We start from the raw sequence: 14,404 nt of genomic DNA, 5'->3' as shown, positions 1-14,404 counted from the left end.
TGATATAACACGAATTCGGATATAACGCGGTAAAGCAGCACTCCAGGGAGGCAGGGCTGCGCGCTCCAGCGGATCAAAGCAAGTTTGATATAATGCGGTTTCACCTATAACGCGGTAAGATTTATTGGCTCCCGAGGACAGCGTTATATCGAGGTAGAGGTGTATACAGAATTTTGCAGAATTTTAAAATATTGTGCACAGAATTTTTAAATTTTTTGGTGCAGAATTCCCAGAGGAGTTCACATATGTGTTAACTACTTATACTAAACAATCTGTTTCACCTTGTATTTAGCTGTGACACTGAATACTTTCCCAGAGCTGAAGAACGCTGTGTAAACTCAGAAGTTTCTCTCTTTCACCAACAAAAGATATTTCCTCACCCAGCTTCTCTCTCTATGGGTAGGTCTATGCCTAAAACGCTGCATCAGTGCTGCTGTGCCACTGTAGCATTTAATTGAAGACACTCTGTGCCAACAGGTGAGATTCTCCTGTCATCATAGTTAATCCACATCTGCGAGAGACGGTAGCTATGTCGACAGGAGAAGCACTCCCACTGACATAGCACCATCTACACCGGAAACTAGGTCGGCATAACTACGTTGCTCCGGGGTGTGAATTTTTCACAGCCCTGAGCGATGTAGTTTTACCGATATATGTCTGTATTGTAGACCTGGCCTAAGAGCTAGCAAGACACTCAGCAGAAGCAGAGACAAAAAGAAGTCAGTATTAAAAGGAGTCCCCTGGTGAGGGCAAGACGGATTTGGAGACGTGCAACTTTCCCAACACAATTGCTCCTTTCTTCTTCCCCATGTCCCCTGGGACTAGTCTGGCTCCTGCACCTTGATTTAGGAAATGCTATTTCATGAACCTACTTCCGAATCAAGCCAGCACCTGCAGTGTGTCCAGCCTCAGCCACTATCCTTCTCAGTTACACCTTTTAAGTCCCTGGGCAGTTTGGGCTCATGCATCACTAAGAAATTAAAACATGTGAAGTGACAAAGTTCAGCTTCATTGACAGGTTGTATACTAACTTTCAGCCAAATTCAGTTTCCAACAGCAAAACACTCTAAATCCCTGAAAATACACTTTATCCTGGAGCTGCTGACAAAAGCTTAGCTACAAGCATCTTATATTCCACACATTATGCAGCCATGAAACGTTGTTAAATCCTTTTTTCCCAACTCACCTAATGTTTGGTTTCTCTCATAATAGTTTGCTGTACAAGCTTCTCACAAACCTCCCTCAACGATCAAACTTCCATGGCTCATACACATCAAATCCCATGGTGATGAGTAGGGATAATAAACCCCCTGTATAAGGCATTGTCAACCTTAAGCATTCAAAATTATAAACTCTACTCCCCAAAAATCATAATTAAAAATTACAAATTAAAATAATAAATCCACCTTGGGGTTTCCTCTGCTTTGTCATTTTGGAGCATTTAGGTTTTCCCCATAAAAGTCCCCCCCCCCCCCCCATTTGTGTGTGATAAGGCAGAATTTTAAATCTAAATTAACTGTACCAACAAAGATGAGTGTCTCCTCTGGCTTTCTCCTAATTGCTGGGCTGAGGGAACTTTCTTTTTTTTTTTCCCCCTTCTCCATCTCCTCGCCAAACATTGGCTTCCCTTCCTGCTCCTGTCCCTTACATACATGTTCCCTTTTCCCTCTGGCTTCTTGCTCCTCATGGTCTCCCTCTCTGCCCTTCCATATTACCCTCTCTGAAGTTTCCCTCTGCCCCCATATTCTCCAGCCCTCTGTTCCTCCTTGTTCTCCTGTTATTACTGTAGTTATGTGTATTTCCCTGCCCCTCCGGAGCTGCTTTGTTCCCAGGTTTCCTCCCCTCCTCCCGGAAAACAATGTGCAGCTTCTCTGCAAAGCCTGAACTGCTAATTTTACTGGAAGGGGAAGGGAAGTCAAGGATGAAAGTGGCCCTAGTATCCCCTAGTTGCTTCTGGGAGGAAGAGGCGGCTCTCAGAGGGTATGTCTACACTGCACTTAGACACCTGCAGCTGGCCGGGCTAAGGGGCTGTTTAATTGTGGTGTAGACATTTGGGCTCAGGATGCAGCCTGGGCTCTGGGACACTGTCACCTTGCAGGGTCCTAGAGCCTGGGCACCAGCTCGAGCTCAAACGTCTATACTGCAATTAAACAGCCCATTAGCCCAAGTCCCACAAGCCTGAGTCAGCTGGCACAGGCCAGCCATGGATTTTTAATTGCAGTGTAGACATACCCATACATGCCAGGACACCGGCCACTGGGTACAGGTGTTAAAAACCTGTAGTGACTGCTGGCAGGGATGATGATAGGTAGAGAATACTGCAGAATACAGTCATGAAGAAGATGGGTTGGCTCAATAGTTTCTGAAGCCTCCTTTCTGACTATATTCCTTTATCAGACTAATTCAGAGACCTTTAGTGCTATAACATGATATACTAGTGCTGGCAAAGGATTAAATACAGAAAGGTCTAGAATAGAGTAATAATAGGCTTTTATCCCACATACCCAGTAATCATTATTGTCTGTTTCTGATTTGGTGGCCCGCTGCATCTTTCCACTCTTGCTTATTCCTTCCAGAGCTATACTCAGTTTCTTTTGTTTTGTAATCTTACTCTTAAGCATCTTTTTCCTATTTCATATTTTGGGGGAATAGAAAGACTGTTTCAGTTGTGATCTTCCCTGTCACACTGTTTACAAAGACATTCATCCCTAGTTTTCCAGTGTGACTGGAACATCCTGGTTCTTATTCCTGGTTGTGATAATTGATTCTGTATGTGGAGAGAGGTTTCCCTGAGTCATCCACATTTCACACATTTGTTTAAGCATAGCAGAGATCAGACTAAACTGAAATATGGAGCTGAAGCATCTCTCTAGATTGTGCAGCAGAGGGAGAGCAGCAATCATCTTTTTAAAAATCTCTCAATGCCAAATTTCACAACCTGTAGCTGACCAAATCCCTTCAGTGGGAGTTTTGCATGATTAAAGACCCCAGGATGTAACAGTGAGAAGCTGTGAACATAGCACTAATAATTTTGAGCCATCCATTTAATAAGGCTCTACTGGATGGCACGTGGACATTTTGTTATCCTCTTGACGAAGTATTCTGCCGGACACTCGACGGACATAGAGAGACCAAACAGCTCTTAGTAAGGGGCTAAGTAAAACATTTACCTCATTAAGCCAGTCCAGAGGGAAGGAGACTTGAGAGACTATTAAAGGACTACATCACATTGCCACAAACAGAAATAAATGTGGCTGATGTTCACAGTACTTTAAGAAAATGTTAAGATCAACAGAGTATAATTTGCTTTCCCGGATATTAACTAAATGCAACTGTGCTACAAAGTGAGCACTTCAGGAAAGCTTAAGTTTTTCAGTTACAATGCTAGTGTAGTGGAGTCTAGGTGGCTGAACTTTCAGCCTCCCACTTAAAGCACATACAGTACACAATAAAATCTCACACTGCTAAACCACTTACTATGGGGGTAGCACTTCCCAGTGTTGTAAGCTGACTTCTAATTTGGTATCACTCAGGGTTGATTTCTTGAAGAGGATATTCTGACAGTCACTGACTGTCTGCTCTCCTCTTCCAGTCCCTCTGTCTCCTTGTCCCTATCCTCTCCTGACAGCTATCTATTTCCCACCTCCTTCCTCACAATCTCCTCTGCCTCCTTTTCCTGTGTACAAACCACCTTTGATCCTTTTGTCTCTGCAGAGCAGCACTCCCCACTCCCTCTTCCCCTGAAGGGACATCTAGAATCAGGGAGCAGGCTTTTTACACCAACTGTATTGACTTCTTTCCATCACACTAAGAACTTATGACTATAGTGAGTCAGACCAATTGTCCATCTAGCCCAATATCTTGTTTTCTGCCACCAACCCGTGGTAGATGCGTCAGAAGGAGCAAACAGAATAGGGCTGTTTATCAAATGATCCATCCCGTTATCCAGTCCCAGCTTCTAACAGAGGTTTAGGGTGAGCCAGAGCATGGGGTTGCATCTCTGAGCATCCAACAGCCACTGACGGACCTATCCTGCATAAACTTATCTAATTCTTTTTTTAAACCAGTTATACTTTTGGCCTTCGCAACATCCCTTGGCACCAAATTCCACATGACTGTGTATTGTGTGAAGAATTACTTCCTTGTGTTTGTTTTATACCTGATGCATATTAATTTCATTAGGTGACCCCTGGTTCTTGTGTTATGTGACAGGAATAAATAACACTTCTTTATTCACTTTCTGCACACCAGTCATGATTTTATAGTCCTCTATCATATCCCCGCTCAGTCAGTGCTTTTCCAAGCTGAACAGTCCCAATCTTTTTCATCTCTAAGATGGAAGCTGTTCCGTACCCCTAATGATTTTTATTGCCCTTCTCTGTACTTTTTCCTATTATAATTTTTTTGAGATGGGGATGACCAGAACTGCATGTAGTATTCAAGGTGTGGGAATTCCATGGATTCACATAGTGGCTCTATATAAACGAAGCACTAGATCCACTCAGTCTGGCTTCCATCCTTTCCACTCATCAGAAATAGCTCTCACCAAGATTTGAGATGATCTTTTACTGGTTAAATCTTAAACCCTACATGCCAGCCTCAGCCAACTTGGCCAGTCTGCTGCCAAACCCTGTACTCCCTTCCCCCTGCTGGCCTGTCTTTTCTTGGGTTCTGAGACACTGTCCTCTTTGGGTTCTCCTTACTTCTCCAGCCACTCTGTGTTACCTTTGACATCTCTTCCACCCAACTCCGCTGGAGCCCTTCAGGCTCAAGTTCTTGTTCCCATTTCCGTATCCCTTGCTACTCCTGTTTGAATGGCCTCATCCACTCAAATAGGGTTTAATCACCCTCTTTACCAGAGAGGTGGTAGTACTGTGGAAAAGGATCTGGTCATTACAATGGATCACAAATTGAATGTAAGACAACAAATTAATGCATTTGTGAAAAAGGCTAGTAGTATCTGGGGCTATAACAACAGGAATGTTGTGTGTAAGAGAGGGGAAGTAACTGTCTTCTGCTACTCAGCATGGGGCAGGCCTGAGCTGGAGTACTTTAGAAAATATTTGGCTAAACTAGAGTCCAGAAAAGAGCAACAACACAGCAGAGGTTTAGAAAATCTGATGTACGAGGAATGCGCAGCTACAAAAATGGGGTGGGTGAAGTCTTTGCTCTTGGGAGAATTCTGTATTGCTGTGCAGAATTCATGCTCCTTCTACCAGCTTTCTTTGCTTCCCCACAGAAAAATGACTTCTGATGGGGAAGCAAAGGGAAGCCACAAACGAGGTCATGCGCCCCTTGTTGGCAGTGCAGACAGGTCAGCTTGGGCGCCCGGAGCAGCCGGTAGAGAGATCAATCACTGCCGGACAGGAGGGCCGGGCAGTCAGAGAGCGAGAGACACCGTCCCTCTCGCTCGCTCTTGCAGCATGCTTGGCGTGGAGGGGCAGGTCTGTGGTGTGTTTCTGGGGAGGGAGATGTGGAGCAGGCTCTGTCCCCTCAAGCAGAGCAGAATGTAGCAGCCTGCCTGCTTAGTGAATTGTTACCATTGTTACTGAATTCCCCCAGGAGTATAACACTGTTGTAAAAAATTTTCTGGGGCCCCAACTCTGCCACAGCCCTCCCTCCCCCTGTGGTCTGAGGCCCCCATCCGGACTGCCCCTTGCACTGTGTGCCACCCTCAGTGTCTCAGCCCAGCCTCTGTCCTTCACCACAGGGCTGGGTCTCTGCCCCTCATCCCCTCTCAGCTCGCCAACCGCCCCAGCAGTGTCGCTCGCACATGCTCTTCTCGGCACTTTTACCATGCCACCAGGTCTGACTGGATGGCGCTGCTGGAACTGTCCCCAAGCCTGGGCTATCCCACTGCAGCGCTCCCCACCACAGGGTGCCCGGCGCTGGCTACCCAGGAGCCTCCACCCGCACCAGGCCGCTACCCCCATGGCAGTAGCGGGGTGGGTGGCGTTGGTTGTGCTGGTTCCTGCTGACACTGGCGCTCCTGTCGGGTGTAGTGTGAGAAACTGTTCCAAGTCACTTTCTGCCCCGTCTGCTGACCGTGCCCACCACCCCCTGCTCCGACTTGCCCCCTTTGCCCCTTTTTATCCCCTGTAAAGCACAGGCTGCAGAACTGGATGTCAAGTAAGGGCAGGGTGAAGGGCAGTAACTTCAGCAGCTGTTATTGAGCATGCTCAGTGCACTCTAAGTAGCAAATTCCTATAGCTAACAGGTGCGCACACTAGACGGGCACCCTCCGCCCTGTCACTGACGGCGCAGCAGCAGCCGGGGGCGGGGCCTGCCCAGCCCTCGCGCAGCCACCTCCCTCCCGGCAGGGCCGGGGTGACAGCGGCACCTGCCGGCAGGCTGCGTTTGGTTGGCTCTTAGGGACCGGACGCCCCGACCGCGGGGGCGGGGCCTGCGCTCGTCTGCGAGCCCCACCCCGGGCGGGTCACGTGGTGGAGGTGTGGCCGCGTGATCGGTCTCCCAGCAACGCGGGATGGCGGCAGGCGAGCAGCAGGGCCGCGAGTACCTGGAGCGCTACAAGATCCCGGAGCTGCTGCACAACCTGAGCGCGCTGCTGCTCTACCACCGGCCCGGTACGGCGGCGGCCCGCGCGCCCCGCTGGCGTCGCGGCACCAGCCCGGCTTCGGCCAAGGGGCGGGGCTCGGGAGTCCGCGGGAGGCTGACGGAGCGCTCAGCCCCTGGCAGGAGACCGGGACGGGCGGGGCGCCATAACAGCCCCCGCCCCCGCCGCTCCGGGTGCAGGGCTCCCAGCAGGGACCCGGGTCCGGCGAGAACACGTGACTGGGCTCAGACCCGGGCCAGCTAGAACCATTCACAGCCGGCTGCAGCGGGGCAGACACGCCCCCGGCCTCAAGCGCCACGCGCAGGCTTGGGGCTTTGCTCGCCTATCTGTGGTGTGTCCGCCCCCCTCCCGTCAGTGCATTAACGCCAAGCCCTGATTTGTGGCCCGTAAGGGCCGCCGAGGCGTGAGCTGCACAACGGGCCCCTCGTGCCTTCCTGACGCATCCCGAGCAGCTGGGAAAAGCCGGCGTGGTGGAGCGCTCGTGCCTCTCCCGATGCCGCCAGGACGCTGCCATCTCTGCTCGAGCAGATGAGCCTGCTGAGTGTGTAAAAACGTCACGTGTTCTAATAGTCCCGCATCAGGTCTTGCCCCACCCTGTTTAATGCACCTGTTGTAGTTTGTCGTACACATAGATTACACGTTTGCTAGGCCCAATGACTTTGTAGTATTCAGTTGTACAGCACCTAGCACTGTGGGGGCCTTGGGTGGGGCTCCCAGGCAGAACTATAATGAACCCTGAAAATGACTAGCCCCTGCTCGAACAACTACTTGCATAGGGACAAAGTGATTGGTTGTACATTATTTGACTGCATTGAAACTGCATCCAGCCTAGTGGGTGTTTATCAATTGTTGATGCAGGATATCACCAGACAGTAATTAACCATAAATTCCATTCTTCAACCCAAAGGCTGAATAACCTTAGCTTAGTACTTGGGTAATTAGACAGGTTTAGCACATTTATACAATTGGGTAATTAGACAGGTTTAGCACAATTGTATAAATGTGCTAAACCTGTCTAATTACCCAAGTACTAAGCTAAGGCCTTTCCCCATTGCCTCCCCTCTGCACGAACCTTTCACTGCTGCACGTAGCTACACTCTGCAGTTTGGATGCAGCTTGCTTTTTCTTGTGGCATGTGGCTCCATCAGGGGTAGGCAACCTTTGGCATGCATACAAGCTGATTTTCAGTGGCACTAACACTGCCTGGGCCCTGGCCACCACTCTGGGGAGCTCTGCATTCTAATTTAATTTTAATGAAGCTTCTTAAACATTTTAAAAACCTTATTTACTGTACATACAATAATTTAGCTATATATTATAGACTTATAGAAAGAGACCTTCTAAAAATGTTAAAATGTATTACTGGCACACCACTTCTGAAAGGTAGCAGACCCCTGGTCTACATGCTGCCAGAAGTGGTGTGAAGTGTAGCCATACCCTTAGCAAATTTAAGGTTCCACACAACTTCTATTAAAATATTGTAAACGATTTTTTTAATTGCATTACTTCCTATGACTGTAAGATACCAGTACCTTAGCTGTAAATTTAACAAGAATCATTAATGGGCAATTTAAGATATCATTTTATTGATAGAAGAGCTTTTTATATGTATGTTATAATTTTTCCAAAAACCGTGCTGCCTAAGTTCTGCTATGTTTCAAATTTTATTATAGACAGTAGTGATACATTTTCACATTTCAATTATTTTTTAGAATTACTTCATTAAAACTGAAGGTTAAGTGCTTATAAAATCATTCACTTTGCTGCAGAATTCAGTGCAGCGTTGCTAAATAATTCTGAGGGCTTTGGCATATAACTTAGGTCTAATGTGCCATAAATCATATATAAGGCCTTGGTAATAAGCTAGCAGTTTGCCCCACTGCCCCTTTGCAAACTTTTTGGCCCGAGGGCCACATCTAGGTGGGCAAATTGCATGCAGGGCCATGAATGTAGTGCTGGGGGTTGGGGTGCGGTGTGCAGGAAGGGGCTTGGGGCACAGAAGGGGTGCAGGGTGTACAAAGGGGCTCAGGGGAGGGGGGTGGCAGGGGACTCAGGTGCAGGAGGGGTGCAGCAGGGGACTCAGGGCAGGGGCATGGGAGGGGTGCAGGGTGTAGGAGGGGTCTCAGGGCAGGGGGTTGGGGTGCAGGAGGGGTTCAGGGTGCAGGCTCCAGCCTGGCACTGCTTACCTGGAGGGGCTCCGGGGTGGCAGCAGCATGCAGCAGGGCCAAGACAGGCTCCCTGCCTGCCCTGACCCCGCACCATGCCTCTCCCAGTAGTGGCCGGCCCCACGTCCCTGCGGCCCCTGGGGACGGGGAAGTGGGGGCAGAGGGCTTCACGCACTGCTCTCACCTGCGGGTACCTCCCCTAAAGCTCCCATTGGCCATGGTTCCCCGTTCCCAGCCAATGGGAGCTGTGGGGGGTGAGGGCACTACACAGAGCCCTCTGTCACCCCCAGGGGCCACAGGGAGGTGGTGCCAGCCGCTTCCGGGAACAGCGCAGGGCCCATGGCGCCACGGAGGTGGAAATCCTGTGGGCTGTAGTCTGCCCCACCCTGTTCTAGGGACAGTCAGCATATGTTTATAAAGTAACAAAGTAAGCTTCAGAATGAAGTGACTAATAGCTAAATATTTCAAAATTTCAATTTTTTTCTTAATTGCTATTGTGTATACAAAAAGCCATATCTTTCTAGTGCTACAGCTAATATAGTCTATAGCCAACTGTTAAATCAAATTCTATTTAGTATGTAAAGTAATATAACACCTTTTTATACTCAAATGGTGAAATTTTGGCCCCACTGAAACCAATGGGCTTGACAAAGCCCTGGCTGGGATGATTTAGTTGGGAATTGGTCCTGCTTTGAGCCGGGGGTTGGACTAGATGACCTCCTGAGGTCCCTTCCAACCCTGATATTCTATGATTCTAATGGGAGTTTTTTGCCATGGACTTCATTGGGGCCAGGATTTCACTCAAGGTGTCAAAGTATTTTACAATGTAATGCATTAAATTCAGGGCCTTTAATCAAATGTGGCAGCTAACATACACACAACAATTGCTCACATGAGCCTTGGATATTAGAATCAGTTTTAGCGAGAGGTGGAACAGTGGTTGACAACCAGCAGCTGGTTTATTTATAGGTAATTAATCAGAGCATTCAGCGGTATAGTATATGAACACCTATTTGTTCCTCACCCATTTCATTAACTGCTACAGCACCTTAAATTATAACCTGGAGAGACTGCACTTTTTAACACAGCATCCAATGGAAGATAACCTTTAATAGTACATCAGCCCCTTCCTATTCTGTTGTTAGCATTGAATCTGATATGAGACTTGAACTTGCATGATGGTGCACACAGAACAAATGGTTTTGCCATAACTTGTATTTCCTTGAGATTGTCAGAAACTTAATATTTATAGAAAAATTTGCATTAATTATAGGGTTGAAGAATTAATAACTAGATTACATTTATTTTTACACTAGTGTATATTCAGTGAAGTTACACTGCTAGTGCACTATGGGTAAAAACAAAATAAATCCTACTGTACTGTAGTTCACTGTTTTTGCATTTAATGGTAAGAATTACTAAACCTAGTTTAAAAAAAATGTATACTATCAACAAGATTTGTTAACTTTATTCTTTTACAGAAAGACCAAGAGAGTTTTTGATACATGCACTGGAAAGAGTGAAGCTTGCAAAACTAACTGATGTGGAATATCCTTATCTTGTGGATGAATCAAATTTGGATGCTATGTTTGAAATGCTGGATACTACAAGTCAAGGCTATATAACCTTAGTGCAGTACAAAGGAGGTTTGTCTTCCTTGCTTAGCATTTTTTTAGTTAAGATGGATTTTTTATTTAATACAGCACAGAACATTTAAGCTATAATATGCAAGGTTGTTGCTCAAAAGAATGTGAGATAATTTCATTAAAGAAATTTCTCAACCCATCAGAATTTAGCAGTGATAGAAAAACAATTTACTTGTTGCAAAACTCTTTTTATTAAGCAAAAAAAGAGAGAGACCTTCCTCCCCACCCCCCAGCTCTTGTACACAATATTTGACCAAGAAGTTCTAAAAATAATCTACAGTAGAGTTAGCAACTTTAAAAAGTTATATTCTGTTTACCAGCTAGATCAGGGTGGGCAAATGTTTTGGCCCGAGGGCCACATCTGGGTGGGGAAATTGCATATGCAGAGCCATGAATGTAAGACTGGGGCAGGGGGTTGGGGCAGAGGAGGGGTGTTGGTGTACAAGGGGGTTCAAGGAAGGGAGTTGGAGTGCAGGAGTGCAGCAGGGGCTCAGGGCAGGTTGTTGGGGTGCAGGAGAGGTGCAGGGTGCAGCAGGGGGTTGGGTTGCGGCAGGAGGGGTTTGGGGTATGGGCTCCGGCCTAGGGCTGCTTACCTGGAGCGGCTCTGGGGTGGCAGCGGCGCCGGGTCAGAATTTTTGGATGTAAAATTAGACTTCTGTGGGCTTGCATTGGAAGGTTTAAAAGGATTCTCTTTTTTAAAAACCTTTGTAGCTCTTAAAAGCTTGGGGCTAAGTACTCAGGATTTACCTTATGAAGAAGATGCAACTATCACCCTGGAAATATTCAAGAAAGAAGTGTAAGTAAAGTGACATTTTTACTCTTTGGCTTTATGTGGAAGAGAAAGATTTGTAGCTAATTTTAATTGCATGAATTCTTGTATTAAGCTGTTTCTAAAAATATCATTATGCTTTTTAATATTACTTTTTTAATCAGGTCTTAAATCTACAAAGTACTCGATAGTCACAGCTGCTCGACTTCAGTTTGAATATCAGGCACTTGTCACCTTATGTTCATACCCTTTATATTAAAGAATAAAAATGTCACTATAAAGTCAAATTTAAACTAGAAGTGATTGGATTACATTTGGTTTTCCCTGTGAGGTGGATCATAATAAATGAGTAGCGATAGACTGGGGAAAAGTTTAAAAATATAATGTTCTAATTTATGGGGTACCCTGGGGAGCACTAGCAAAAGAGTTCACAGTTCTGAAAGTGATAATATTTCCACGAGTAGGTCAGATATTTTGCTATTGGTGCCACTGTTCGCTCTAAAGAGTATTTGTACCGACTGCACAGCAGCAGTGATTTTCTTGTCATCTCTGAAAGCAGTCTCCTTGGAAGCTATATGTGGAAATGACACTTGCATTAAAAATTTTTACCAACTGACATTGCTACTTGGGAAAATATCCCAAATATCAGAAATCAATACTACCAGAATAAATATCTGGGGATATAGAGTAGTGCTGGTAATCTCCTATACACAGGAGCATCTGTGTTTGACTACAGTGATAAACCTTTCAGTTATAATTAACCATAAGGGGTGGTATACTCGGTCAATACATATACATAAAGCCTCAATATTATCTAGTTAAAACTACTACTGTATTTTATAGGCAGCCTGGTAATTTAATTTTTTTTTTTTTTTTTTAATTAGAACAACCAATACACCAGCAACTGAGCCAATAAAATTTGTGTGGTTTGGACCAACATTTTAATCAGGGCTCTGTCTATTCAATGCAGCAAATTCACTGGCTGTGGAGCTGGATGCTGAGATTCTGGAGTTGTGCTCCAGAATCTCAGCATTTAAATTATGAGCAAAGAGAGAACCTTGAAAACATGAACTAAGCATAACCAATGCAGTGTCACCTGCCTGCTTAGCACCTAATACAATTAGAGGAATTAATTTCCCCCATTCATTTCAAAACCCTATGGATTCTTGCTATCAAGGCTATGCAAATTGGCATTTTTCCAAAAAGACCAAAGAATTGAGCATTTCTGCACTGAATTTGGCATTTTGCTGCATGCAGATGACCAGCATTTTGTTTCCCCATCTCTGTCCTGTAGAACCTGCCTGTAGTGCCTGCCTCTTGCTCTCTCTTTCTCTTCAAAGGCAAGTTATTTGAGTTACAGTGCAGTCTCTGCCTTGTTCCATAGATGTAGGCAGCAGGAAATTAGGATGCCAGAGCTGGAGTCCAGTTTACAGCCAAGGATCAGGAGAAGCCATAGGGGTGGACTGGCAAGCAAGGCAGCCTGGACAATTGTGTAGAGCCTAATGCCTGTTTTGAGCCTGTACAAGTTCCCCATATCCCAAGCACACATTTGGGAAGGGGAGAGCATACCAAAAACCCCCTCAAATGTAATAAGTATCTTCAGCTTCAATTTGGCATGTTTGTGTTTGTTTGGGAGGAGGGGTACAGAATTGGAAAACTAGATTGTTATTTGTAAATGAGAACTGGGTAACTAAGTCTAGCACACAAGTCCATCTTTACTTCCCACATATGATGGAGAATAACTGTGGTGGTTTGGGAAGGGATAAGAACACTATGTACTGAAGAAAATTCTATATTGAAATCTCACGTGTAATGAACAAATTGTTTACAGAGTGTTTACAGAACATCTAACTAGATTTCTTTTCTTCTATAGAAAGAAGAAGTTGCAGGAGAGCTGGGCAATATATCAATCTTAAGCAGCTGTCTGCTAAAAGTAAAAATGTTTCTGAAGTCTTATCTTTGAGTTTGTTTTTATTTTAATTGCCTTTTGGCAACTGATAGTTTCACTTATCCAAAAATAAACTGAGTAGCATCAGCATAGTATGTAAAAAGTTGAATTATATGGTACTAGTTTAAATCAATCAGAAACTACTCATTACACCCGAGGAACATCTTTTGAGGACTTCCTTTAGAAAAAAAAATTCAAAACAGTATAACATTAAAAAGATGCTGTGTATCAACATCTTCCCTAGCAAGAATGTTTTGGGGCCATACAGTGATAAAAAAATGACTTAATCAGAGTAGCTCAAGGCAATACTTTGACACTTGAACAGAAATAGCTTTATATTTGAACCAACAAAACGTGGTTCTAGTATGCAACAAACAGCAGCCATTATGGCATTGAAAGTTTATTTTAAAGTCAGATGATATTTCTTTAACACTCTTGGGGGGGTGGGGGGGGGGGAGGAAGCAAGTTTTAAACAACCTGGAGAAGATACCCAAATTCCAACAAACCCATTATTTCCAAACATAAGCAATTTGAAATACATAATATTTCAATAACTGAATCAGTTGTGATGGCATTTTTAAACAAGTTTACTAGTCACAAAGTATGCAAGGCCTGTTCAGAACATTTTAAAGAGGACAAAGGATTTGGACATTCAAGGAAGAGACAATTCTGAAGTTTCCATAACAGGACTTAGTTTTAAAAGTTAGCATGATCAGAGAAAATAGAACATGGACACATGCTTTCACCTCATTCCACACCCCCTGCACACACATTCATGTATGTAATGTCCATGTGTGGGAATTTATGTACATAACTGTCCATATACCAAAATGAGAAAGCACCAATTTGAATGGAATGTTTACCACTGAATGCAGTAGCATATATACCCAGAGTTTACTCCATATTACTCTAAACCATAAAAGTTTCTTCAGCATAACCATTATCGCCTTACAGCCATCAACTAAACAGATCACTCACTATTCAACAAGGAACACATTCTCCACTCTAGATCTGAGCCTGCTGTGCTCTACAGGCCTCTAGGCTGGGGGTAGTTACAAAACAGGCAAAGTTAAACGTGATTAAAACAGATTTGACTAAACTATACCAGCTTAGAAACCAGTTCAGTATCTCAACTGTTTTAAAATGGCTATGTACAACATATAATCTGAATTATAAAAAGATTAAGGCATAAGGCTAGATCAAGTCAGCATTTTACAAAGATGTACTAGTGGTTTGTTTGGTTTTTTGGGGTTTTTTTTTTTTTTTTAAACGAATATACAATAAAAGTATACTAATGTAATA

At 44.8% G+C, this 14,404-nt stretch overlaps 1 protein-coding gene across 1 annotated transcript; it reads left to right on the top strand.

Annotated features, from left to right (window-relative positions):
- The first annotated feature begins 6,446 nt into the window (after positions 1–6,446).
- On the top strand, positions 6,447–13,108 carry EFCAB10 (EF-hand calcium binding domain 10). The gene is made up of 4 exons (XM_065423295.1): positions 6,447–6,584; positions 10,221–10,385; positions 11,097–11,181; positions 13,028–13,108. Exons 1-4 carry the CDS (start codon positions 6,485–6,487, stop codon positions 13,068–13,070), a joined length of 393 nt encoding a protein of 130 aa, XP_065279367.1. The 5' UTR covers positions 6,447–6,484; the 3' UTR covers positions 13,071–13,108.
- The last annotated feature ends 1,296 nt before the right edge of the window (positions 13,109–14,404 follow it).

The sequence above is a fragment of the Emys orbicularis genome, chromosome 1, assembly GCF_028017835.1.
Source record: "Emys orbicularis isolate rEmyOrb1 chromosome 1, rEmyOrb1.hap1, whole genome shotgun sequence".
Classification (NCBI taxonomy): domain Eukaryota; kingdom Metazoa; phylum Chordata; order Testudines; family Emydidae; genus Emys; species Emys orbicularis.
This window is presented reverse-complemented; position numbering and strand designations above follow the sequence as displayed.

Coding starts and splice junctions, on each gene's coding strand:
- EFCAB10 (XM_065423295.1), top strand. CDS start 6,485: ATGGCGGCAGGCGAGCAGCAGGGCCGCGAGTACCTGGAGCGCTACAAG. Junction 6,585..10,220: donor GCTGCTCTACCACCGGCCCG/GTACGGCGGCGG, acceptor ATTCTTTTACAG/AAAGACCAAGAGAGTTTTTG. Junction 10,386..11,096: donor CTTAGTGCAGTACAAAGGAG/GTTTGTCTTCCT, acceptor AAACCTTTGTAG/CTCTTAAAAGCTTGGGGCTA.